Raw genomic sequence first — 24,606 nt, 5'->3', positions numbered from 1 at the left:
CTAAAGAGGAAGAAGCGAGCCAGGCCCTGTCGCTCTCTGACATTCTTCCATCCTTTCCCACATCTGAGTATCTGGTAGGATCAGGGAGTTCACACACACAGTCCCTGTGCTCACTCCACTCTGCTGCTCTGCACCTGACAACTTCCCTCCGGTTTTACAGGAGCATCCCATCCTCAGCAGGTGTGATCGATCTCTGGTTGACTGGCCTTCCCCAACTGTACCACAGGCATGTACATTAAATACAAATGGCATTCCTACTCTTTATTGACATTTGTTGTTGGTGTTATGTGCCCTGGAGTCAGTTCCGACTCATAGCGACTCTGTACAGGGTTTCCGAGGCTGTAAATCTTTACAGAAGCAGAACGCATCTTTCTCCTGCAGTGCGGCTGGTAGTTTCAAACTGCTGACCTTGCGGTTCGCAGTCCGATTGGTAACCACTAAGCTACCAGAGCTCCTTATTTATTGACATTGGGAAGACAGAAATATAGGTCCCTGCTGTCATATAATTAATAATCTGGGTAGGGAGATAACCAAAATGGTATCTAATTATAAAGTGATGCAGCCTGCAGAGCCCACCCAGCACAGGGGTGGGGCAGGTAGGGGGTTACCCTAGACAGCTTCATTTCCACCCCTTAGCATGAAATCTCCAGTCCCACCTGCAAGGCATCCTGTGCCTTGCTCTATCCAATGTTGGAGTCTGTGCATGGGAACAAGTGGGCTTAGACAAGACCAAGGCTCTCTGTGCTAAGGAGAGGGTCTTAGGTCCTCTCCGAGTCCTGGATAAGACAGGCATTCACTCAAGTTGGTTTCAAGCGAAATGATTTAGATTTGCAATCATTATGTGAAAAGACATGCAACAAGGTGTCTAAGCCTTTTTACTGTTTTCCAAAAAAGTAGTATCCACAGAAAGTCCCAGTGCTCATATGTTTGTGACAAAACCCATTCCTTAGAACTGAAACCAAGAGAAAAGTGGGTAGAATCTAGAACTCCCCCACCAGCATCATTTTCTAAAATACAGCTATCAAATATAATTTATACAGTGAAAAAACAAACTTATTTAAGCCCCTGACACACACGCATAATATAAAGGAACTATTAGCAGCAGTATAGAGTGCAGCAAACTGATGTCAATTATTGACAGTGAGGCTGCTTAGCTGGGGGTTCCTCTTCCTTGGCCTGCTTCAGCCATCTCTCCATAAGTCCTGCGCTGCCTCTCTTGGCAGGGAGAGGGCTCTTCTGCAGAAACTGGCTAGACCACTGAGGCACATTTGACTCTTCCTTCTGGGCAGTTTTGGAATCTTCCTTTTTGGGTGACTTTGTGGCTAGCCACTGCCACATTCTCTGGCTGCTGCCATTTACCTTTAGCTCCTAGGAAAAAGGAGGACAATACTGAGATCACCCTGCTCAAGCATTTGGGAAAGGTTAAGAAGGCCTTAGTGACAGAAAGAGAGTTTAGAAAAGAGACTAATGGTCACAGGTTCTTACCTTTTTGACAAGAAAGTCAACAGGAGCCAGGCACTCAGGAGTGTTGTTACGGGAGTTGTTCACCACGAGGGAGACTGGATGGAAGGTGATGTTATCTGTGGGGTGGATTAACTTCAAAGCTTCTTGAGTTGAGACCTCACCAAAGTTAAGCCATTTTGAGACTGCCTCATCTCCATCTAATATGGCAGGCATCCTAGCAGAGTGGTCATGATATTAGTTAGAAGAGGTGAGTGAGGGTAGGGAGAGAAGGAAGAGAAACATGAGTCTACTACTAGCTCAGATCATCACAAGGGACAGTCCCCCTCTGTGCATTACAGGCTGACTGCTGCCATGGAGGCTCCCTAAGCACAACCTGACAGGGCACCAGATCCAACCCTAGGAAAGCCAGGTGCAATAACAATGAATAGTGATAGTGTTATGACTAGATCCTAGTGCATTCTGGTGTACCAATTACTTTGCCTGACAGCTGATGGCACTGGAAAATGTAGTGATGTTTGAAACCACTCAACAAGTCGCTACTGTCACTAAAGGAGGCAATTCTAAGGTCTTTATATATAGATAGTGCTTTCTCTTTACAACAAAGATTCCAATTTTCTCATTTGACATTCAGTCCATATGCTAAACAATCTTTCTTGTACTCCTTTAGATCTTGTTGACCTAGCAGTACTTCTTGAAGTTGTTACTGTCATGGACCATTTTTATGGCTTTGCCGCATTGTCACTGATGTGGAGTCCATCATGCCTATTGCTCAGGAGACAGCACTTGGTATGTACTGTAGACTGCCTGCCCTTTCAAGATAAATGAATCTAGTGTAAGGATCATTGTTAAAAAGAAAAGGAAATTCATGAAATCATTGCAGTAGCTATACTGCCAGCAGGCATAAAAAGCTTGCACATTTTGTAAATACCTTTTCATCTCGTTTTGAAAATGTGCTTATGGTCAACAGTTGTTGTTGTTAAGTGCCGTTTTGTCAGTTCTGACTCATAGCGACCTTATACAGGTTTCTGAGGAGCTGCTGGTGGGTTTGAACTGCCCACTCTGTGGTTTGCAATCCAGATCTGATCCTACAGCACCACACCAGGAGTCCACTATTAGTAAATTTTGGGGGAGTCCAAAGTTATATGTGCACAGAAAAGAGTGCAAGAGTTAAAAGGAATAAAGGCAAATACTGTTATATATACAACCCTACAATAATAGTGATCTATGGGTATATACAGTAACAGATACACAGGCTGAACAGGTATGGGAGTATACCTACAGATACATAAAGGTTTGACAGAGGATATTTGTACATGGATATTTACCTTTGTTGTAACATATCTATAAATGTAGGGGAGCATACAGAGGGAAAAGGAGGGGTTATGAAATGGAAACTGCTTAGACATTACTAAGCACATAGAAGGAATGAGGTGCTGGGCCTGGGGGGTTCAGGACCACAGTTTCAGGGGACACCATGGTCAATTGGCATAACATGGTCCTGAAACATACTGTTCTATATCCTACTCTAGTAAGTAGCATCCGTTATCTTAAAAGCTCATAAACGGCCTACTAACGTGCAACTACTGGTCTCCCCGTTTGGAGGAAAGAAGAATGATGAAAATTGACAAATTGACAATGCTTGGAATCAATTATTTCAATGGACTCATGGATCACGTGCACACCAGTCTCTATGACTTTGAGACCAGAAGAACTAGATGGTACCTAGCTACCACTACCAACTGTTCTGAAAGGCATAATATTAGAAGGTCTTGAAAAGAGTGAGAGAAAATGTGGAACAAGATCAAAATTGTAAAAAAAAAGACCATATGTACTGATCAGAAAGACTGGAACCTGAGACCATAGCACTCGGTCACCTTTCAGGTGTAGAAGTGAACTCACCCTCATGGCTGAACTGATTTCAAGAAGTAGATAAGTATATAGAGGAGGCAACAACAGTAGTAAGGTATCGTCAACCATTCCAGATAAAAAAGGTAGCATTTACATAAAGACATAATTTAGAAAGGTTGGGAAGGAGGGTAGAATGGAAACAAGAATCACAAGAAGGAAGTGGGATAACTGATGTTACATGGAGGGGATTGCAATCATTGAAATGAAGTATATGATTTGTTGAATGTAAAACTGATGATCTGCCCTGTAAATCTTCATTTAATTCATTATATAATGTTTTTAAAAACCAACTTATACTTGGAATTTCAACTGTACAAGGGGTCAGCACCAATAACTCCACATTGCTCAAGGGTCAAGTATAACTGCATCTTGTGAAGCAACTTAGTAATTTGCTACTCTCTAAATTTATGCATAAAGAAACTTTGAATTCCAAAGCTGCCCATCTAAAAGCAATGGGATATAACCTTCCTCAGAATTCTTTTGGACTGAGGAACAGCAGTGTGACTTGCCTGTGGTGGATGTCATTCAGGCCTTTGCAGGAATCCACTGTGATGATAGTGTAGGAATACAGGATGTCACCCCCCTCTGGGGGCTCCCAGCAGTCAAAGATCCCAGCCATCGTCAGTAGTCTCCAGTTGTCCCATACCTTCTCTCGCTCCTCAGGACTATCTGCAGCAGCAATATTGTCTGACTGAGGGCAAAACACATGGAGAAATTAGATATTCAGCAGCCTCTTCTACACACAGGTACTATGGATAGACTTAAGAACATGACAATCATTTCAGAAGTAATTCAGCCCATGCCTTATTAACCAATCTTGATCACCAAAGAACAGAAGCTTGGTGGAAAATGCCTACCAAAGCTGTATATGCATGGCTTCTCAATACTTTCAGAATACAGTTTAACACCTTCACCAGACAATCAGGTCCTTCTACTACTATTCCTCCCAACTGTCACTCACAATGTTAATTTGACCCCAAACCAGCTATTGGTAAATGAAGCATTCATGCAATTTTCTACCCCTGTGTCTTGTCTGAGCACATTCCTCTGCTCAAAATGTCTTTCCTGTCCTTTTTCACTACGCTAGCTCCTACGTGCCATTCAAGGTTCAATTCAAGGGCTCAAAATATAGAAAGCTGGAAAGAGTTTCACTCCCAACCTAAGTGACAACAAAAAAGGCCTAGATCACCTATGAAATTATCAGTTTTGTTGAAGTTATCAAAGAACTGAGGTCACAGAGCAACCAACTAGCCTGAAATTTAAGGAAAGACAGGGGCTTCCAAAGAGAGATGGGATGCAAACACTGGCTTACTTGTGCAACAAGGGGAAGACAGGGACTCCGTACAAGCAGGTAAGCTTCTAAATATAAGCATCGCATTGCTAACAGCAGTGTGGGTTACAATGGGAGTACAGAACCCCTGGTGTTTGCAGACATCAGAGGAATATGCACAGCCCTTCACAGACCTTTCTGGGGTGCTTATAACAAAAAGACTGGGGTAAGGGCAGTCTTTTGGTGGTTTGAGTAAGAGAGTTCCTCTGCTCTGGGGAGGTATGAGGTTTTGTCTGACCACTTCATCCCTAAGGGACAAGTCTTTAGCTGCCAGATGAAAGGCAGTAAGTAAGCCCTATCATGGAGTGGGCAGACACACTGAGCAGACCGTCTGCAACAAAGACATGGGTGAACAAGTGAAACAGATACAGGTGGTGGTGCTGGAACACTGAACTTCAGAAGATAGTTCACTGGAAGAGGAAGCTGAACAACAGCAAAGAGAGAAAAGAAAAACTTGAGGGCTATCAATTGGCATGGAGTGACTCCGCCATCTGGAGTTTTTTTGTGTGTGTATGAATCGAGTGAACGTTTACAGAGCAGACCATCAGTTTAACATTCAACAAATCATATACTTTGTTCATTACGTGAATGCAATCCTCTCCATGTACCAACAGTTAACATTTTTAGCCTCTATTCACTTTAACTGTTGCATTCCTCCCTGTGTCTCCTGCTACCTTCATCTTTCCTCTGCTAACCGACCTCTTGTTGTATACTGCCTGCGCTGGCACCCATATTAACATGTGTCTACCCTCTGTCTATAAGGAGCTCTGGTAGCATAGTGGTATGAATCGGGCTGCAAACCACAAGGTCAACAGTTCAAAACTACCAGCTGTTCCGCAGGAGAAAGATGAGGCTTTCTGCTCCCGTAAAGATTTACAGCCTCGGAAACACTGTTCAGGGTTGCTATGGGTTGGAACTGACTCGACGGCACTTAACAACAACAACCCTCTGCTTGGAGTCCTGGTGTGGCGCTGTGGTTAATGCACCACACTGCAAAGACCTTTAAACTGCAAGGTCAGCGGTTCAAGTGTACCAGCGTCTCCTCGGAAACCCTATACAGGGTCGCTATGGGTCGGAACTGACTCGATAGCACTTATTAACAACAAACCTTCTACTCCATGAATAATTTTCCCTTTGGCAGTTTACCATCATAGATTATTTCTTTTGTCAAGAAAACCTTCAAAAACTTTTTTACAACATTGGTGATTGAGTAATTTCACTCAGCATAATGTCTTCCAGGTTCAACCATGCTGAGATTCATCAAGATTCTTCAATGTTTTGTAGTATTCCATTGTGTGTATGTACCAAAATTTGTCTAACCGTTCTTCTGTTGATGGGCATTTAGTCTGTCTCCATCTTTTTGATACGTATCCTGTAGACAGCATATTTAAGGATCCCATTTTCTTATCCATTCTGCTATTTTTCTTGACTAGTACATATAATCCATTTACATTCATTATAATTATCAACAGGCATGAATTTACTGGTATTTTTCTGTGTGTTTTTTGGTGTGTGTGGTACTGATGGATTCTTTGTTCCACATAATTTTATCAGCTGAGTTAATTTTGTTTGTGGGTTTTCTTCTCATTTTCTTATCTGTTGTATTGTTTAAGTGCTGTTGAGTTGGTTGCAACTCATAGCAAACCAGTGTAATGGGGTTTCCGAGCAGCAGCCAGTGAGTTTGAACTACCAACTTTTTGATACAAACTGACCTTGTGGTCCAGTGTATTCATCTGCAGTGCCACACCAGGACTCCTTGTTTTACTTTAAATACTAGCATATCTGGATTGAGTTCTGGGTGGTGGTGTCATGTGTGATAACCTTAGGTTGCATCTGCTGTTGTTGGTTCTCAGTCCAAAGAATACCCTTTAGCATTTTCTGTAAAGTTGGTCCAGTTAATGCAAAATGTCTTTAATTTCTGTTTATTAGGAAATGTCCTAATTTTGTCATTGTATTTGAGGGACAACTTTGCTGGGCATGTGATTCTTGGTTGGCAATCATTTTCTTTCAGAGCTTGGTCTTATTGGTTCTCCTTTGTACGTAATTTTTTATTTCTTCCAAGCTGCTCTCAGGATTCTTTGATTTTTGGTTTTGGAAAGTTTCATTATGGTATGTCTTGGTGATTTTCTTTTGGGATCTATCCAGTTTGAGGTTCTTTCAGCTTCTTGTATGCTTATCTTCTTGTCTTTCATGATGTTAGGGAACAAAAACAACAACAAAAAAGCCAAGAGGAAGACTATCTAAGGAAAACATATCTGATAAGAACCTGTTCTTAAGTACTATTGAGTTGGTTCTGACACACAGCAACCCTGTATAGGGTTTCCGAGGAGTGATTAGTGTGTTTGAACTGCCAATCCTGCAGTTAGCAGTCCAGTGCTTATCCTATAGAGTCACACCAGGACTCCAATAAGCATTTAATAATCAAAATATATAAAAAACTTTGACAAATTAATAACAAAAAGATAAATAATGGACTTGGATAGATATCCACAGAAGAAAACATTCAAATGGCCACCCAACACATGAGATGCTCAACATCATCACTATAAAACAGATGCAAATCAAATCCACAGTGAGATACCAACTTATTTCTACTAGAATGGCTAAGATTAAAAACAAACTAAAAAAACAAAAATAACAAATGCTGATGATAATATGAGGAAATCAGAATACTTCTTTATTGCTGATAGGAATCAAAATGGCTCAGTTGTGAAAAACAGTGTAGGTGGTAAAAAACTTAAAAATAGAACTACCATGCTGCCATTTGCTGTTGAGTCAGTTCCAACTAAGGTTATAAATCTTTATGGGAATAGAAAGCCTCATCTTCCTCCCACAGAGCGGCTAGTGGATTTGAACTGCTCATCTTGCAGTTAGCAGCTCAATGCATAACCCACTATGCTACCATAAACCCCAGCAATTCTACTTCTAGGAATATACACAAAAGACTTGAAAGCAGGGATTCAAAGAGATACCTGTATACTGATGTTCACTGTAGCAATACTCACAATAGCTAAAGGGTGGGAATAATGCCCATCAGTGGATAAATGTATAAACAAAATGTGGTACATATGGAATATGACTCAGCCAGCAGGAAAAATGAAATCTTACTAAATGTTAAAATATGGATGGAGCTTGAAAACTCATGCAGAGTGAAGTAAGTTAATCACAACAGGACAAATATTGAATGACCTCACTTATATATAAAAACACAGGAATAGGGAAATGTATAGAGATTGAGACTGTGACAATATGGCATATAATCCAATGTACTGAGGTGAATATGGAAGACTGAGTAAAACTGATACAGACGGTGATCCTGGAACCTTGAGCATCAGAGGATACAACAAAGAGGTAGACTGAGTGCTGACTGGAAGAGAAAGCTGAACAGAAACTGTGAAAGAGAAAAATGGTCCGACCCTAGGACAGCGTGGAGTGGTACAGTCATCTTGAATGTCTGTGAGTGGCTGTTGATACAGCAGCCTGTGGGCACAGGACAAAGCTGGAGGCTAGTTGCAAGGGGGAATGCTTCTCCCTTGTTTCTGTGCCCTCCTGGTAGATGGGGCCTGTCCAGGGAGTCCTCCTGTGCAGCCCCTCCTCTGCCTGGGGTCAGGTACGGGAATAGTATCCCTGCTTCTGTAGGCTCTTGACACCACCCTGAACTACACTACAACAAAAAGTGTAGTAAACAAAGAACTAACAGCATTCACTTTTCTGGTCTCTATCACATCTACCAGGAGATAGATGGTGAGTGCCTGTGAATATACCAATATACAATCTAAACATAAATACATCACCACAATGTCTTTGAGAAAACAACTTCAGCTTGAACAAAGAAACAAGACAGAGTGCCTCAAACAAGTGACTAAAATACAGTCAGAAAATATTAACACCAGAAATGGTATCAGAACTACCTGTTAAGGAATTTAAAAGGATACTAATTAGGCAATATCAATAGACTGAAAGAAAGACCAAGAAAACTGATGAATTCAAGACAATACTATGGAAAAAAATCAAGAAACAAATTGACAAAACAATGGGAAAAATGGGAATCATACAAAAACAGCAATTAGAAATAAAAAAAAATTAACATTAAGACTTTAGAAATAGATAATATACTGAAAGGACAAAGAAACAAAACTGAATCAATGGAAAGCCAAATTACTGAGATTGAAGAAAAATCTCTTATCTGTAAGAGGAACAATAAGAAAAAAAGAATTAAAAAAATCCAAAGAAAGTCTAAGATTTATGTGGGACACTATCAAGAGGAATAACTTATACATGATAGGAATTCCAGAACAGCAAGAGACACACAAAAAAAAAAACTCTACAGAGAATACTGTTCAAGAGTTACTGGAAGAAGAGGGAACAAGTCCTTACAACAAGAATCATTCCCACCCCCTCCACACACAGAGTAGACAGGGATAGGCAACTTGGACATTGGCTACCCAAAATGGGGGGTGGGGGGCTACAAAGGCAAGAAGTGACTGGCTTACAAGCTTTCAAGAGGGAACCTAGATCCAGAGGGCCTGGAGGAAGGTAGAATCTCCAGTGAGTAGTATTCAATCTGACTAGGCGGAGCTGATACAATGAAATACAGAGGTGTCTCTTGTGATACAATAGTGAATAATTGTTATCAAGACTGTTTGTGAGGGTCGGAAATGTAAAGGTGGATGTTTTATAGCAAGGAGGGTAATTATTAACTTTTCAGTCTAGGAGCGGAGGTCCCTAGGACCATCAAGGGAGAAGAGCAGAGAGCGGGACCCTACCCAGAGAAGCAGTGATGCCTGAAATGGAGCCAGAGATGATGACGCGGAGCGACAGAGCAGCGGGAGACTTTAGATCCAGAGAGGGAGAGCGACTGTGTGCTGAAGACCTTGGGGGTATGGGGAAGGACTGCATGGAGGGGACTGTAACCATGGCAATGAGACGATATACGATAGAATGAATGTAAGACTGATGTTCTCCCATGTAAACTATCACATAATTCACACTAAAACATTAAAAAAAAAAAAAGAGTTACTGGAAGAAAACTTCCCTACATCATGAAAGACAAGAAGGTAGTCATTCAAGAAGTTGAACAAACTCGAAACAAGATAGACCCCAAAAGAAAAACACCAAACTTCTCAAAATCAAAAACAAGGTCATATGTTCCAGCTACCATTCTTTCCTCTTTGTTTTTAATCTTTGTATTCCAATAACCAGTAGTTATTAATACATCCTGACTGCATGTTGATCAGTTTCAGACTGATGAAGTCTATGGAATTCTTCAATTTCATCATCACTATCTTTAGTGACTGGTACGTAAAGTAAATGTCAATTATAGTTGAATTGACTGGTTTTCCTAGGAGGCATATGGATATTATCCTATCACAGACAGTGATGTACTTCAAGAAAGATCTTGAAACATTCTTTTTGATGATGAATATGTCACCATTCCTCTTCAGATTGTCATTACCAGCATAGTAAACCATGAGACTGTCAGATTCAAAATGGCCAATACCAATCCGTTTAAGTTCACTAATGCCTAGGATATTGATGTTTATTCACTCCATTTTTTTCTTTTTAGCATACATCACTATTTACCTCTGTCCCATTTAGCACGTGCAAACCTGCCTAAGTGTTTCCCTACCTACCTTGTTCTTCCATCCCCCTCCCTCTTCTTGTACATTGCCCTCCTCAACACCACTATGATGTGTCTATCCCCTACCCTGTGCTCTAACCACCGTCCCCTCTCTCCCACCCCTGATAACAAGGAATTTTTTTTCCCCTTTTATCCTTTTAGTATGGGTATCTTTTCTTAAGCTTTTACAACAATGGTCTTATGCAATATTTGTTCTTTTGTGACTAATTTCACTCAACATAATGTCCTCAAGGTTCATCCATGCTATGTGGTGGCTTGTAGCTTGTTATTCTTCTAGGTAGCATAATATTCCATTGTGTGTATGTACCTGAGCCATTTCATTCTTGACTACTTACAATTTTCCTAAATTCATACTTTGTACATTCCATTTTCTGATTATTAATGGATGTTTACTGCAGTTTCTCCTCACTTTTGAGTTGTGCCCCATCAGCAAATGAAGGTCCTGAAAGCTTTACTCCATTTGCATCATCAAGGTCAACTCTACTTTGAGGAAGCAGCTCTTCCACAATGGTATTTTGAGTGCCTTCCAACCCAAGGGGCTCATTTCCTGGCACTCTATCTGACAATATTCTGGTGTTCTTTATCATGCTTCAATATTCTGGTGCTGACAATGTTCCACTGCTATTTATAAGGTTTTCAATGACTAAATATTCAGAAGTAGTCCGTCTCTCTTTCTTCCTCGTCTGTTGTAGTCTGGAAGCTCAGCTGAAACCTGTCCACCATGAGTGACCCTGTTGCTATTTAATATACCAGTGACACAGCTTCCAGAATCACAGCAACATGCAAGCCACCACAGTATGACATACTGACAGACAAGTGAGTGGTGGGAAAAAGCTGGCAGGATTCTTCAATATCATCACTGGCTTTAGTGGTTGGCATGTGAATTCAAATAATAGTTGTATTAACTGGTCTTCCTTATAGGTATATGGATATTATCCTATCACAGACAGCATTGTACTTCAAGTGACTTCTAAAATTTTTTTTTTTTATGATGAATGGGATACCATTCCTCTTGAATTTGTTGTTCCCAGCATAATAAGCCAATCAGTCAGATTCAAAATTGCCAATACCAGGCCTTTTCAGCTCATTAATGCCTAGGCTATTGATCTTTATGCATTCCATTTCATGTTAAAGGCCACACACCTATTAACTTGGGACACAGGAAAGGCAATATACAACAAAAGGGAGGTTGGCAGAAGAAAGATGAAGGAAGGTTAAGACATGAGGAGGAGGGCAAAAGTTAAAGGAAACAGAGGTAAACACTTATATGCATGCATAATACTGCAATAATAGAAATGTTTAAGTAGATACAAAGATAAATACAAAGGCTAAATGGGTATGTGAGGGGAAAAGTAAGTATACCCATACATATTTAAAGGTTTTACTACTCATATCATACTTTGGTGAGTAGCAACTGGGATCTTAAAAGCTAATGAGTCCTCAGTGCAAACCCTCTTCCAAGACTAAGACTAAATGGGAATAAACGCTCTGATTGGTGACCACGCTCGTAGGGGAAGTGAGGGAAAAACAGCAATGAAGCAGCGAGCTAAGCCCTACAGTGTTCAATAGACTCCTGTGAACCCGGGTGGAAACCTGGTTGGCCAGTAGTATGGCAAGACCTGGGGACTCTTGGGCCCAGAGTCAGTGACATAGCCACAGAGGACTAGAGTGGAGAGTGAAGCATCCAGCTGATAAGAAGAGAAGGGATACGCACAAGAACACCCACACTTGCAGATAATACCCACTTGAGCTGGCTTCAATGACTGGATGATCAGAGCTCAACCAGAAGAAAGAAGAGGAAAAAAAGAGTAATCTGATACAATTTGATGAACTTGACCTACACCTATGGATGCAGTAGCTCAAAAGAGGAAACAAATCCTTACAGCAAGAATCATTCCCACACCCTCCACACACAGAGTAGACAGGCATGGACAACTTGGACACTGGCTACCCAAAATGGGGAAGTCGGGGGGCTACAAAGGCAAGAAGTGAATGGCTTACAAGCTTTCAAGAGGGAACTTAGATCCAGAGGGCGTGGAGGAAGGTAGAGTCTCCAGTGAGTAGTATCCAATCTGTCTAGGCAGGGCTGAAAATGAAATGCACATAGGTCTCTTGTGATACAGTAGAGAATAATTATTACCAGGACTGATTGTGAGGGTTGGAAATGTAAAGATAGATGTTTTACAGGAAGGAGGGGAGTGATTAACTTTTCAGCCTAGAAGCGGAGGTCCCTAGGACCATCAACGGAGAAAAACGGAGAGTGGGACCCTACCCAGAGAAGCAGTGATGCCTGAGATGGAGGCAAAGACGATGACATGAAGCAATGGAGCAGCTGGGGACTTTAGATCCAGAGAGGGAGAGGGGCTGTGTGCTGACGACCAGGGGGTGTGGGGCGCAGGCTTGCAGGGTATACCTTTTGGTTGGTTGATGATGCATGGAGGGGATTGTAACCATGGCAATGAAACGATATATGATAGAATGACTGTAAAACTAATGTTCTCCCATGTAAACTATCACATAATTCACAATAAAACATTAAAAAGAAAAAAAAAGTGAATAGAGGTAAACATTGTTCATCGATGTACATGAAGGGGATTATGGTCATTTTAATGAAATGAAGAATGTGATTTGTTAAATGTAAAACTGATGATCTGCTCTGTAAGTCTTCTCTTAATTCACAATAAAAAGTTTTGAAAAAGAATAAAGAAAGCTAAAGAGCAGACACATAAGGTGCAATTATTAGTTTCTTCCTGTGCAAAGGAAAGAAGAGTGATGAAAATTAAAAATGCTTGGAATCAACTAGTCCAATGGACTAATGGACCACAGTAATATCAGTCTCCAAGACCCTGAGACCAGAACTGAATGGTGGCTGGCTACCATTACCCACTCCTCTGAAAGGGATCACACTACAAGGTCCAGGATAGAATGGGGAAAAACGTGGAACAAAACTCAAAATCATAAAAAAGACCAGGCATACCATTTAGAGACTGGTGGAAACCCTAGACTACAGCCCTTAGACACTCTTCAAGTCTAGAACTGAACTCATCCCTTCCCTATGTGTCACCCAATCAACAAACAGGTATATTGGGTGAACAACAACACTAGTGAGGTACACACACCATAGAATGGTCAACCATTTGAGATCAAAAGGACAGCATTAAGGGTTGGGAAAGGAGAAGTGGAAACAAGAATCACAGCCAGGAAGTAGAATAAAGTGATGTTTAACATTGAGGGGACTTCAATCACAATGAAATGAAGTGCTTAATTTGTAGGATGTAAAAGTGATGATCTGTTCTATAAACCTTCACTTAACTCAAAATAAAAAGTTAAAAAAAAATAATTAAAAGAAAGTAAAGGCCTAAATAGAAAGATACCCTGTATTCACGCATTTGAAGACTTACTATCTTTATATAATGGCAATAATCCCCACATTAACATATAGATAACGGTGAATTCTGTCTCAATAAAGCAGTTCTTTTCTTTTATTCCACATCTAGAGTTGCTATTTAAAAAAAACAACAACTTTGTAAAAGAAAAGAATGCCTTTCTTGGGTTAATTTATTTCCAAATATGTACTGTGATCTTTGTTACTTTGATACCTTTTCTGTCTTGATTTGGGGGAAGTAGATGAAGTATGGTTGTCTCTGGTTTGTTCCCTGACACCTTTGCCACTCATAGAATCCATCTGCTAGAACAACACAGCGCCTTCCTTTTCCCAGAGGCACCTGAGGGAAAACATGAAATGATACAGTTTTAGAGATAGTAATGTTTTATAAACTTAAGTTAAAATCTCAGTATACTAGAGTATGATCTTAGAGAAGTGATTTTAACTTCTCTGAACCTCATTTTTCTTAGGTATTAAGTGGTGATAATAGCATCCAGTTATGCAGATGTTGAAAATTACATGAAGCACATAAAAGCAACCAGCTCTCTAACAAACAACAGGGACTTAGGGTGACTTCAGGAGAATGGAGTTTTCTGCTCCTTTAAAGATTTAGTCTTAAACAACCTATAGAGGGTCACTATGGTTTAGAATCGGCTCAACAGCAGTGCATGGGTGGGTTTATAATTACTAATCTCCTAAAGTGCCTTCCTGTGAAACATGGCTTTCTGTATTTACATTCTATGCAGTCCCCTCCTCAACTGAATTTGGGCTGGCTCTGTATAACTATCAGACTGCATCAGAAGTAATTCTTGTGATTTCCAAGGTCAGGTTACAAAACTTTGCAGCTTCTGCCCTGCTGACTTAAACTGTAAACTTTGGATTAAGGCAGTCATCATATTGGTGGTGGTTGTGGTTACATGCTGTGAAGTCGGTTCTAACTCATAGTGACCTTGTACTCCTGGGTTTCCGAGGCTATAAATCTTTACGGGAGTAGAAAGCCTCATCTTTTTCCCAAAGTCACCATAAGTCCCTGTTGTCTGTTAGTGAGTTAGATGCTTTTATATACTTTATGTCCCACCATGTAAGAAATCCAAATACCTGAACACTGCCCAAGTAGGTATGTTGAACGTCTTCCAGTTTTTCTAGCCATCCCTGCTGAGATATCAGACTGCGTAGTCATTTGGACATCTAGCCCTAGCTGCCATCTGATTATAACTGTAGGAGAAACCCCCAAGTGAGACATGTCCAGGTGGGTCCAGTCAACCCACAGAGTATATTTGCTGTTGTTAAGTTCTGTTGAGTCGGTTTCCACTTATAGTGACTCCGCATAGAGTTTCCAAGGAGCAGCTGGTGGGTTTGAACTGCTGACCTTGCAGTTTAACCCAGCCTTGCGGTCTAGTAGTTTTCCTACGGTATCACATCAGGAGATGATAATATATTATTGTCTTAAACAACTAAGTTTTGGCATGATTTGTTACACAATAATAAATGGAACACCACTCCAACATTAATAACTGGGAACATTTTTCGTAACCTTAAACCCATTGCTGTTCAGTTGGTTCGGCTCATAACGACTTTATAGGACAGAGTAGAACTGCCCCATAGGGTTCCAAGGCTATAAATCTTCACAGTAGCAGACTGCCACATCTTTCTCCTGTGAAGTGGCTAGTGGGTTTAAACCTCTGACCTTTCAGTTAACAGCCAAGGGTTTAACCTCTGTGCCACCAGGGCTCCTTTCTGTAACCTCAAGAGGGTTTCAAAGAGAACCTTATTTTATTTCTCAGGTATAGAAGGCACTGATAGCTCTGTGTGAAACAAGACCTGAAAAGTATTGCTACTAGGGTTCCAGTTTATTCCAAATAAAATGTGTCAAAACATGTCTCTGATCAGTGGATGGCTGAAGACAAGTTCACTCAGTCATATACCTGTCTTAGTCTCATTTGGGTGCCTTCAAAAAAAATTCTGATCACAATAGTGTCTTCTGAGGGGGTCTGCTGGGCCAGTTAAAATCAAGGCAGAGAGATTAGCCCAGAAGATTATGACAACTGTTTTTTGGAAAAACTAATCTTGATAGATTAGTTTTTCTAAGGACACAGGATAACAGGGGCTTATTAGGAAGAAGTTATAAGAAAATTGAAAACTGTATTGGTGAGAAAAAGGTCAGAAAAGTTGTGCCTAAGAATTGTTTTCTATTACAACAATTGTACCTGCTCATTTTCCAAGGGTAGCAAGGGTTATATGAGAATTTCCTCGGGAAACTTTAGAGCATTCACTCTACAGTCCTCATCTTGCCCCTTTAGACTTATTTTTGTTCTCCAAATTTAAATAATATTCAAAAGGAACACTATCTGAGTCCCTTGAGGATGTCAAAACTGTTGTTTCAACATAGTATAAACTGAAGAGTCCTGAATTCTTCAGAGAAGTAAAATTAGAGAGATGGAAACAGACCTTCATAAATGTATAGATCCAGATGGATATGTTGAGAAACAACAGCTTTCCATTTTGATATTTTTAATAAAGTTTTCTAAGATTTTATAGCAATACTATTTGACCTACTTTGAATGTGCTTTTCCCCTAGACCAGGTACCTACCTTGAATGACTGTTTCTCCATCATGGTGTCACTACGACAGTTGGTAGTGTTGAACTGCAGCTTGGAAGGATCACTTTCTTTGAACCAAGAAGGAACCAAACCCCATCGCATGGGAGTAATGATACGCTCAGATGAGTCTGCATTCTGCCATAGACGATGGGAAGATCCAGTGAGATCATAATGAAATTTATAAAACCAAACTTAGCACATGCATTATATTACTATTAGTAATTAAAATATAAAGAATAGAGGAACCATTAAAAGGAAAAAAATTCTACTTGGATACAATTTTAGTGATTTATCATTATGTGATATTTATTAGAATGCAGGCTATTCGGCTTGGGTTAGGTGGAGAATACAAAAAGGTTTAGCTCATGTAAATTATCAATTAGCATCTACTATGGAGAGGAAGAAGGCGCTCTGGTAGCATAGCGGTTTACGAATCCGGCTGCGAACCGCTAGTTAGCAGTTTGAAACCACCAGCTGTTCCACAGGAGAAAGATGAGGTTTTCTGCTCCTGTAAAGATTTACAGCCTCGGAAACCCTGTACAGGGTCGCTATGGGCCAGAACCGACTCAACGGCACTTAACAACAACAACATGGAGAGGATGGAGTCCTGGTGTGGCGCTGTGAGCTAATGCGCTGGACTGCAAAGTTGGCTTGAACCACAAGGTTGGAGGTTCAAGCTCACCAACCACTACTTGGAAACCTTACACAGGGTTGCTCTGGGTCAGAACTGACACGACAGCACTTAACAACAACAAATGGAGAGGAAGGAGCTCTGGTAGCATAGTGGTTAAAAGTTGGGCTACTAATCTCAAGGTCAGCAGTTTGAAACTACCAGTGGTTCAGCGGGAGAAAGATAAGGCTTTCTGCTCCCGTAAAGATTTACAGTCTATACAGTCATTGTTGCAACTACTAAAGCAGCTGAATTTCTGCTCCTGTAGCATGAGAGCAATCAGAGAATACATAAAAAATTAAGCACAGTTGTAGTTCTACAAACCTTTAATTATGTAAACAAGCTATAGGATGGATTTAGTTTAAGGACCATAGTGTAATTAATTACCTCTTTGGAGACTTCTTGTTGGAATGAACAGTGTGCTCAGTGTGCTTTGGAACTGGATGTTTCTGAATTGTTTTATACTAGGAATGATATGATTCCTAATTTTTTGAGGGCCTTTTAGCACTTTTGAGCTGATTGTAAGCATGCCTGTTGTAGGATGTGGAAGTATTCGAAGACATGGGCTTAGCTGTTCTCTATGCTGTTGCATGTGTCTGAATGGATGTATGCAGTGGAGAAGACAGATCATTTCTGACCGTGTCTGAAACGGCGAGCAAAAGCTGTGGCCTGGGGAGAAGCTGACATCCCACCTTTCTTCCTTTTTAGGCTACATACTTGGGAGGATGAAAGAGAAGCAGTGACAATGTTCAGTTAGGATACAAGAGAAGCGTAAGGAGTTTATAGGGTATGAGTCACTGGAGAAGGATATCATGTTTGGTAAGGTGGAGGGTCAGAGAAAAAGAGGAAGACCCCCAACGAGATGGATTGGCCAAGTGGCAGCATCGATGGACTCAAGTATGGCAACAGTAGTGAGGTTGGTTGAGGATTGGGCAGTGTTCCGTTCTGCTGTGCATAAAGTGGCTATGAGTTGGTACTGACTCGATGGCACCTAACAACAAGAATCCAACCTAGGAAGCACATGAACAATAAATCAGGATATTCCGAACAGTTAAAGTCTGTGCCATCACCTTCATTAATACAAATGAGAAGCCAGACTAGAAAAATAAAATAATGAATTGCAATTTAGTAATCGTTTTGAAGACAAGAGAAAATTGCAAACATTTCAGTATTCTTGACAGTACACTGACATATTTTTCTCTTCTTGAATAACATGTAGGTGAGTAGCATATTCGTGGCTGGTTTTAAAGATTTTGCTATCAGGTAAATTCAAAGCTATGGCTGTTAAGATATTTCAATTTTTTCTTAAAGTGATCATTTCAAACCTCCTAAAGGAAGACCCTCAGCAAGGTAGATTGGCAAAGTGGAAGCATCAATGGGCTCAAGCGTGGCAACAGTAGCGAGGTTGGCCCAGGATCGGGCAGTTTTTCGTTCTGCTGTGCATAAGGTCACTATGAGTCGGTACCGACTTGATGGCACCTAACAACAAGAAAGACTGATGTGAGCCTAGTTTCTTAGAAAAGATAAAAAGGTAACGTTGGCCACTGTTATCAGCTTAGAGTCTACCTACTCCCTGAAATACTTCATACTTGAAAATGAAATCCTTTGTTAAAATCTTGTTGTAACAAAATAGGTACTACATTAAAAAAAAGAAAAGAAAAGAAAGAAAAAGCACCCAGAGAAATAAAAATAGAACCAGAAAAGTCACAAAAGGGCTGAATTTCAAGAACGAAATCTTTAGTACTAGTACTCTCTCAGAAGGGCTTCTCTGAGTGAAGGAAATCTCTCCACAGTGCTACTGGTAGGATTGTGTCCAGCTTCCTCCAGATCTTGCCTTTTATCTTGTTCTTAAAAACAGATATATTGTTGTTGTTAAGTGCTATCCAATCAGTTCTGACTTATAGTGACCTTGCGTAGAGTTTCCGAAGAATGGCTAGTGAGGTTGAACCGCTGACCTTGTAGTTTGAACAGATCTTGCAGCCCAGTGCTTATCCTACAGAACCACACCAGGAGTCCAAAAATCGATACAGTCTAGGTTTATTGTATGCCCGGAGGCATGAAGAATGAAACTAAAGTGTAAGAAAACTAAGAGAAAAAAGGACCTAGAAGAAATGAGAAGGGACAGAAAATAAATGGAAGTGTTAACCTCATCAGGGATAGGAAGAAGAGAGCAAATGGATGAAAAGAGTTTTGTAAATCCCCTCTCCAGGAATCCCTCCTCTCTAAAAAAACATAAATGAGAAGAAATATCACTATATAATGGTCAACTGCAATAATCACTCATCAGAAATTTGCAAGAACCTATGGTTCTCAACAGGAGGCAAATGTCTCACTCCTTAGGGGCTTGTTGCATACTTAGTCAATCTGTATGTTGGGCAAACCATCCAAGAAACTGGATTATATGAAGAACGTGGCATTAGGACTGGAGGAAGACTTATTAACAACCTGCAGCATGCAAATGATACAGGATTGAGGAATATCAAAGACTACAGCCTTCAGTGTGCATTGCATATCAGTGTAAGGAAAACAAAAATCTTCACAACTGGACCAATAAATAATATCATAAAAAATGGAAAAAGATTGAAGTTGTCAGACTTCATGTTGCTTGGATTCACAATCAATGTTTTTGAAAGTAGCAGTCAAGAAATCAAATGACATATTACATTAGGCAAATCTGCTGCAACCCACTTCTTTAAAGCGTTCAAGAGGAAAGAAATCAGTTTGACTATTTAGGTGTGCCTGTCCCAAGTCATGGTATTTTCAATAGCCTCATATGCATGAGAAAGTTGGACAATAAATAAGGAAGATCCTTGAAGAATTGATGCATTTGAGTTATGAATATTAAAAATATCATGGACTGCTAGAAGAACAAACAAATCCGTCTTGGTTTAAGTGCAGTCAGAAGCCAGCATGGTGGGACTTAGGGAGCAGTCCCTGGAGAAGGACACCATGCTTGGTAACATGGAGGGTCAGCGAAATAGTGGAAGACCCCTGACCCAACAAGATTGACTGACACAGTGGCAGCAACAATGGGATCAAATGTAACAGTTGGGAGGATGGTGCAAGATCTAGTAGTGTTTCTGTTACTATGAATCTAAACTGATTCAGTAGCCCCTAACAACAACAAACACAACAACAAGGGGCATGACATCATCAGGAGATATTTTTGGTTTAAAGGACCTGATTGTTACTGGCATCTACTGAGTCGAAGGCAGAAATGCTGCTAAATAACTTAGAAAGCACAAGACAGCTCCCCACAACAAAGACTTATTCTGCCCAAATTGTCAATATTGCTGAGGTTTGAGAGATCCTGCTCTCACAAATACAATCACCTTTAACTCTAACACTTGAATGTGTTGACTGAACAACTGTAAACCAAACCTAAAAGAAAGGCTGCCCCCTATCGGGTACAATGAATAGAAAGTATCTGAGAAGTTAAAATACTGAAATAGTGATCAGTATTAGTCATCTTTTTCTCTACTTTTTCTGGACTTTTGACCAGACAGCTGGTTGCACTGGGGTAAAAACAAACATGAAACAGGAAATAATTTGCAATTTAGTGGTTTCAAATGCAAATGTTGCAGGTTATACGTTAATGCTGGTGGTTGATTTGGACTAATGCATTGTTGAAATGGTTCTAATTTTGCTTGATAATTTACAAGTCAGGGGAAAAAGAAACCTCAGATATTTATCGAAAATAGGAAGCCCGAGCAATCTTAATAAAATTAAACAATACATCCATCAACAAATGCATACCACCGACCCAAAAAGAAGGCAGTGTTGTCTAGGGGCTCTACCTCTCCCGTTCCTAGTTCTAGGAAGCATTCTCTGGAATGGGGACAGCTGTCTGGGTCTGAGCCCCAATATTGTCCCCCACTGACAAGAACAAGTCACAATCTTTCTGCACTTGTCTTTACATCTGTTAGGAACAATTTTTTTTGCCAGCTAATATTCATCTTATAATTCTAAAGAAAACCAAGTTAAAAAAAAAGAGTAGGTTCACACATTTAGTCCCTTTCTCTACTCATACCAAATTACATCTTTCTCTAAACATGATATTTATTTTATCTTGATTTCTTTCTCACTGAAAAAAAAAATTATTTTTTTTTTAGTTTCAATAGGGAAGTATACATCCTCTGAAAATGACTCAATGTAAACTGCTTCATTCAACCAAAGAAATATTTGTTCTGTTTATTTCAGAATTAATGTGATCTCTGTAATATAGAAATTAGACTTTCTTAACTAGCATATTATATCACAAGAGTATGTACCAGAAGCACAATCAAATTTATAAAATGATTTGACCATTATGGGTCAACCAGAACCAAAATACATAAGAGAAATAATAGTGAGTTAAAAAAATATATCTAAGGGTATTTAAAGTAGTCAAGACATGGAAAAACTATTAACTTCTGGGATGAAGCGCCTTTATTAAATATTAGACACACTTCAAGAATAAGGAAAAGAACTAAAACATGACAGTGAATTATTGGTCACTCCAGCACTGAAATGTCTTTCATTATTTTTCAGTTACATTTTTCTAAGAACTTTTTCAAAGTATAAACACAATCAAACTTCAAATAACCAAATCATGTACCTCTTTTCCTAGCTTCAGTAAGAGACAAACATAAAAGATTAAAACAAAAGAAACTTTTAACATTCAAGATTATCTGAGATGTTTCTGGTTAAACTGACTTTAACTTAACCCCAGCCCAGGAGATTCTGATTTAGCTGGCCTCGTAAGAGATTTGACTGTTGTTGTTTTTTAAGATACTCAGATAACTGATGATTGGTGAGGACCAAAAGCTGCCATCTTCTAAAAAATGTATTCAAATACAAGGCTCATGTAAATTTGGCATGCATTATGGTCTTTTATAGAAAAGACACTTAAAATTGAGCCTAAATTATCCTAAGGCTACAAGACTTCTTTCATTGAGGCCCAGAGAGGATGTCAAGCGGGGACCAGACCAGATCAATAATGTTGTTGTTAGGTGCCATTGGTACCGACTCATAGCGACCTTATGCACAACAGAACAAAACACTGCCCGGTCCTGGGACAACCTCACAATTGTTGTCACGCTTGAGCCCACTGATGCTGCCACTTTGCCAATCTATCTTGCTGGGGGGGGTCTTCCTCTTTTTCTCTGACCCTCCACCTTAATGGATGTTTACAGCTGTTTAATGATATTTATAGCTGTTTCTCTGCATTTTGAGTAGTAATGTTGTTGTTTTTAAGTGCTGTCGACCCACAGCAACCCTGTATAGGGTTTCTGAGGAGAAGCTGGTGAACTTGAACCACCGACCTTGCAGTTCAAACAGCTTTGCTGTCTGAAGCATTAACCTACAGCACCACATCAGGACTCCTTGAGTAGTAATGTTGTTGTTGTTGTTATGTGCCGTGAAGTCGGTTCCGATTCATAGCAAGCCTGTACAGGATTTCCAAGGCTGTACATTTTTATGGGAGCAGAGAGCCTCATCTTTCTCCCACGGAACAGCTGGTAGTTTCGAACTGTGATATTAGCAGCCCGATTCATAACCACTATGCTACCAGAGCTCCTTTGAGCAGTAATAGCTGGTGTTTAATGTCATCCCAGAGGCCTTAGCACACATCCAACTAATAGGAATGGCTGGCCAGAATGCTGAGCCAGAAGCTGGTCTGAGACAGATAGAGTGGTTACCTTCTCATAGTGCAGTCGAGAGAGCAGCACTGGGCTGTTGGACTGAGGGCTCTTGTTGTAAGAGGGGCTATACTTGTCCGGGTCCCTCCACTTGGGAAGTTGCTGTTGGCCTTGCCTGTCACAGTAGGCACAGGCTCTTGTAAGAACATCTATAGGGAGGTGACAGGATGTTCTGCCACACATCTCCAACACTGCCTCTCAACCTGTAAACCACAAATCAGGAGGGAAAGTTGGTATAGCAAATGAGTATTAGGTTTTAGTCCTTTGTTCACAATCCTCTTAGGAGTCCCAAAGCACCCCAGATCACCAACTGTCAATGCTAAACAACCATCTGCCTAAGTTTCCCCCAAGGAGTTCCAGCAGGACAAAGATTATGACTGTTTTGTTCACTACTAGACCCCAGTGTCTAGGATCGTGCAAAACATTAAATTAAATTAAAGGATGCACCATAAATACTTGTTTACACTTCTCCAAGGAGCTTTCTTTCTTTGGTTTAATGGTTCAGCCAAGAAAGGCAAAAAATTAGGTCTCTGTGGTCACTTCTGGTCCCGTCGTCTAGCCCCCCAACTCCTTCCCTTTTCTCCCCAGGCATCCCAGGGGAACCTAGAGAATGGCAACCAGGGCAGCGAGGAAGGTGATCCTTGGAGAGAGCACTCAGCCTCTTTCCTGCCCATCCGTGGGTCCTCTTTGCAGGTCCCCCCTCAGGCCTGCCCCAGAGACCCTCCAGAGGCCAGAGTTGAGGTTCCTCAACTTTCTGAGGGGGCTTCCGAGTGGGGCACCGCAGGAAGGGGAGGCAGCTGTTTATACTACCCGCGTTAGCGGCTGAGGAGGCAGGTGGCCCCGCCACCTGTCCTCGACCGACCTCCCCTCCGGTTTCCGCCCTCCCTCACTTTGACTGACCGCCCTGGTCGCCTCACTCCCGCTCCGGCAGCCCCGCGTAGCCTGTCACCTCTCTTCAGTCCAGTGGCAGGACCGCTTCTCCGTTCGGACCACCGACGTGCTGAACCGCGCGCGGCGTAGGCCACGCCCCCAGAGGTCAGTCCCTCCCCTAAGTGGTAGCACGTTGCTGCGTGATTTCCGGGCTCGCGGGCCCTTTCCCTCGGCAACCTGGCTAGGCAGGCGCCCTTAATCCGAGTCTTAAGGAAGTTTCCTGGGAGACGAGTGTAATTGATTTCTGATTTGATTCGGCTGCTCTCGGTGTTCGCTCGTTCCCCTGCAGGGGCTAGTCCACCTCTTTGGTGGAAACTCCGGGCCGGGGATGGGAGGGCCCCCCTAGAGCAGAGGCCATAGGTCCGTCACTTAGCCTGCGTGGGGGAACCAATAGGTCCAGGACACCGGGTCGTTGAGGAGCAAATTCCGTTTTCCTAACCCTGCAGTCCTGCTGCTTCATACTTTGGGGCAGAAAATGGAGCTGCCCGGAAAACGTCGGTGAATCACCCAAATGACTTTCACATTTTCTTGGTGGGCACCAGAATGAGATGGACTCACCAGGATCCTCCCCCACCCCCACATACTTATTTAAACGTCAAAACCTACCCAACTCCCTGAGCCTGCTCCATGAGACCCCCACAGGGATTTCTGCATCTACAACCATGAGCATGCTCTTCTCTGCTGATTTCTGTTCGTTTTCTGGCCTGGACTGAACCCCAGTGCAAACCTTGAAGTTTGATGCTAATTAGCACTCAGGTACATTATCCAAACCCTATAGAGCCTCCATTTGTCATCTGTAATTGGAAGGTGGTGGTGAGAGTCCATGCATAAGAGCTGAACTCAATGCTTGTTGGTTTTTGTCCTCAGCGTCTTGTTTTTCTGCTGTCCCTGGGCGTGGTACTGGGGACGATGATGGGTGGGACAGGGCTTTGCAATTCAAACTGACTTTGAGGTCCAGTGCTTATCCTACAGTGCTACACAAGGACTTCATAAAATATGG

At 41.2% G+C, this 24,606-nt stretch overlaps 1 protein-coding gene across 1 annotated transcript; it reads right to left on the bottom strand.

The window, feature by feature from the left end:
* Positions 1 to 1,131: 1,131 nt before the first annotated feature.
* HMCES (5-hydroxymethylcytosine (hmC) binding, ES cell-specific) lies at positions 1,132 to 22,888 on the bottom strand. Its single transcript, XM_006870517.1, has 6 exons — positions 22,677 to 22,888; positions 16,320 to 16,463; positions 13,943 to 14,068; positions 3,882 to 4,063; positions 1,486 to 1,678; positions 1,132 to 1,368 (listed from the first exon to the last, which is right to left on the bottom strand). Exons 1-6 carry the CDS (start codon positions 22,857 to 22,859, stop codon positions 1,132 to 1,134), a joined length of 1,065 nt encoding a protein of 354 aa, XP_006870579.1. The 5' UTR covers positions 22,860 to 22,888.
* Positions 22,889 to 24,606: the final 1,718 nt, after the last annotated feature.

The sequence above is a fragment of the Chrysochloris asiatica genome, unplaced genomic scaffold (genome assembly GCF_000296735.1).
Source record: "Chrysochloris asiatica unplaced genomic scaffold, ChrAsi1.0 scaffold00142, whole genome shotgun sequence".
Lineage (NCBI taxonomy): Eukaryota > Metazoa > Chordata > Mammalia > Afrosoricida > Chrysochloridae > Chrysochloris > Chrysochloris asiatica.
Note: the sequence above shows the minus strand (reverse complement) of the source record. Positions and strands in the feature narration are given on the sequence as shown.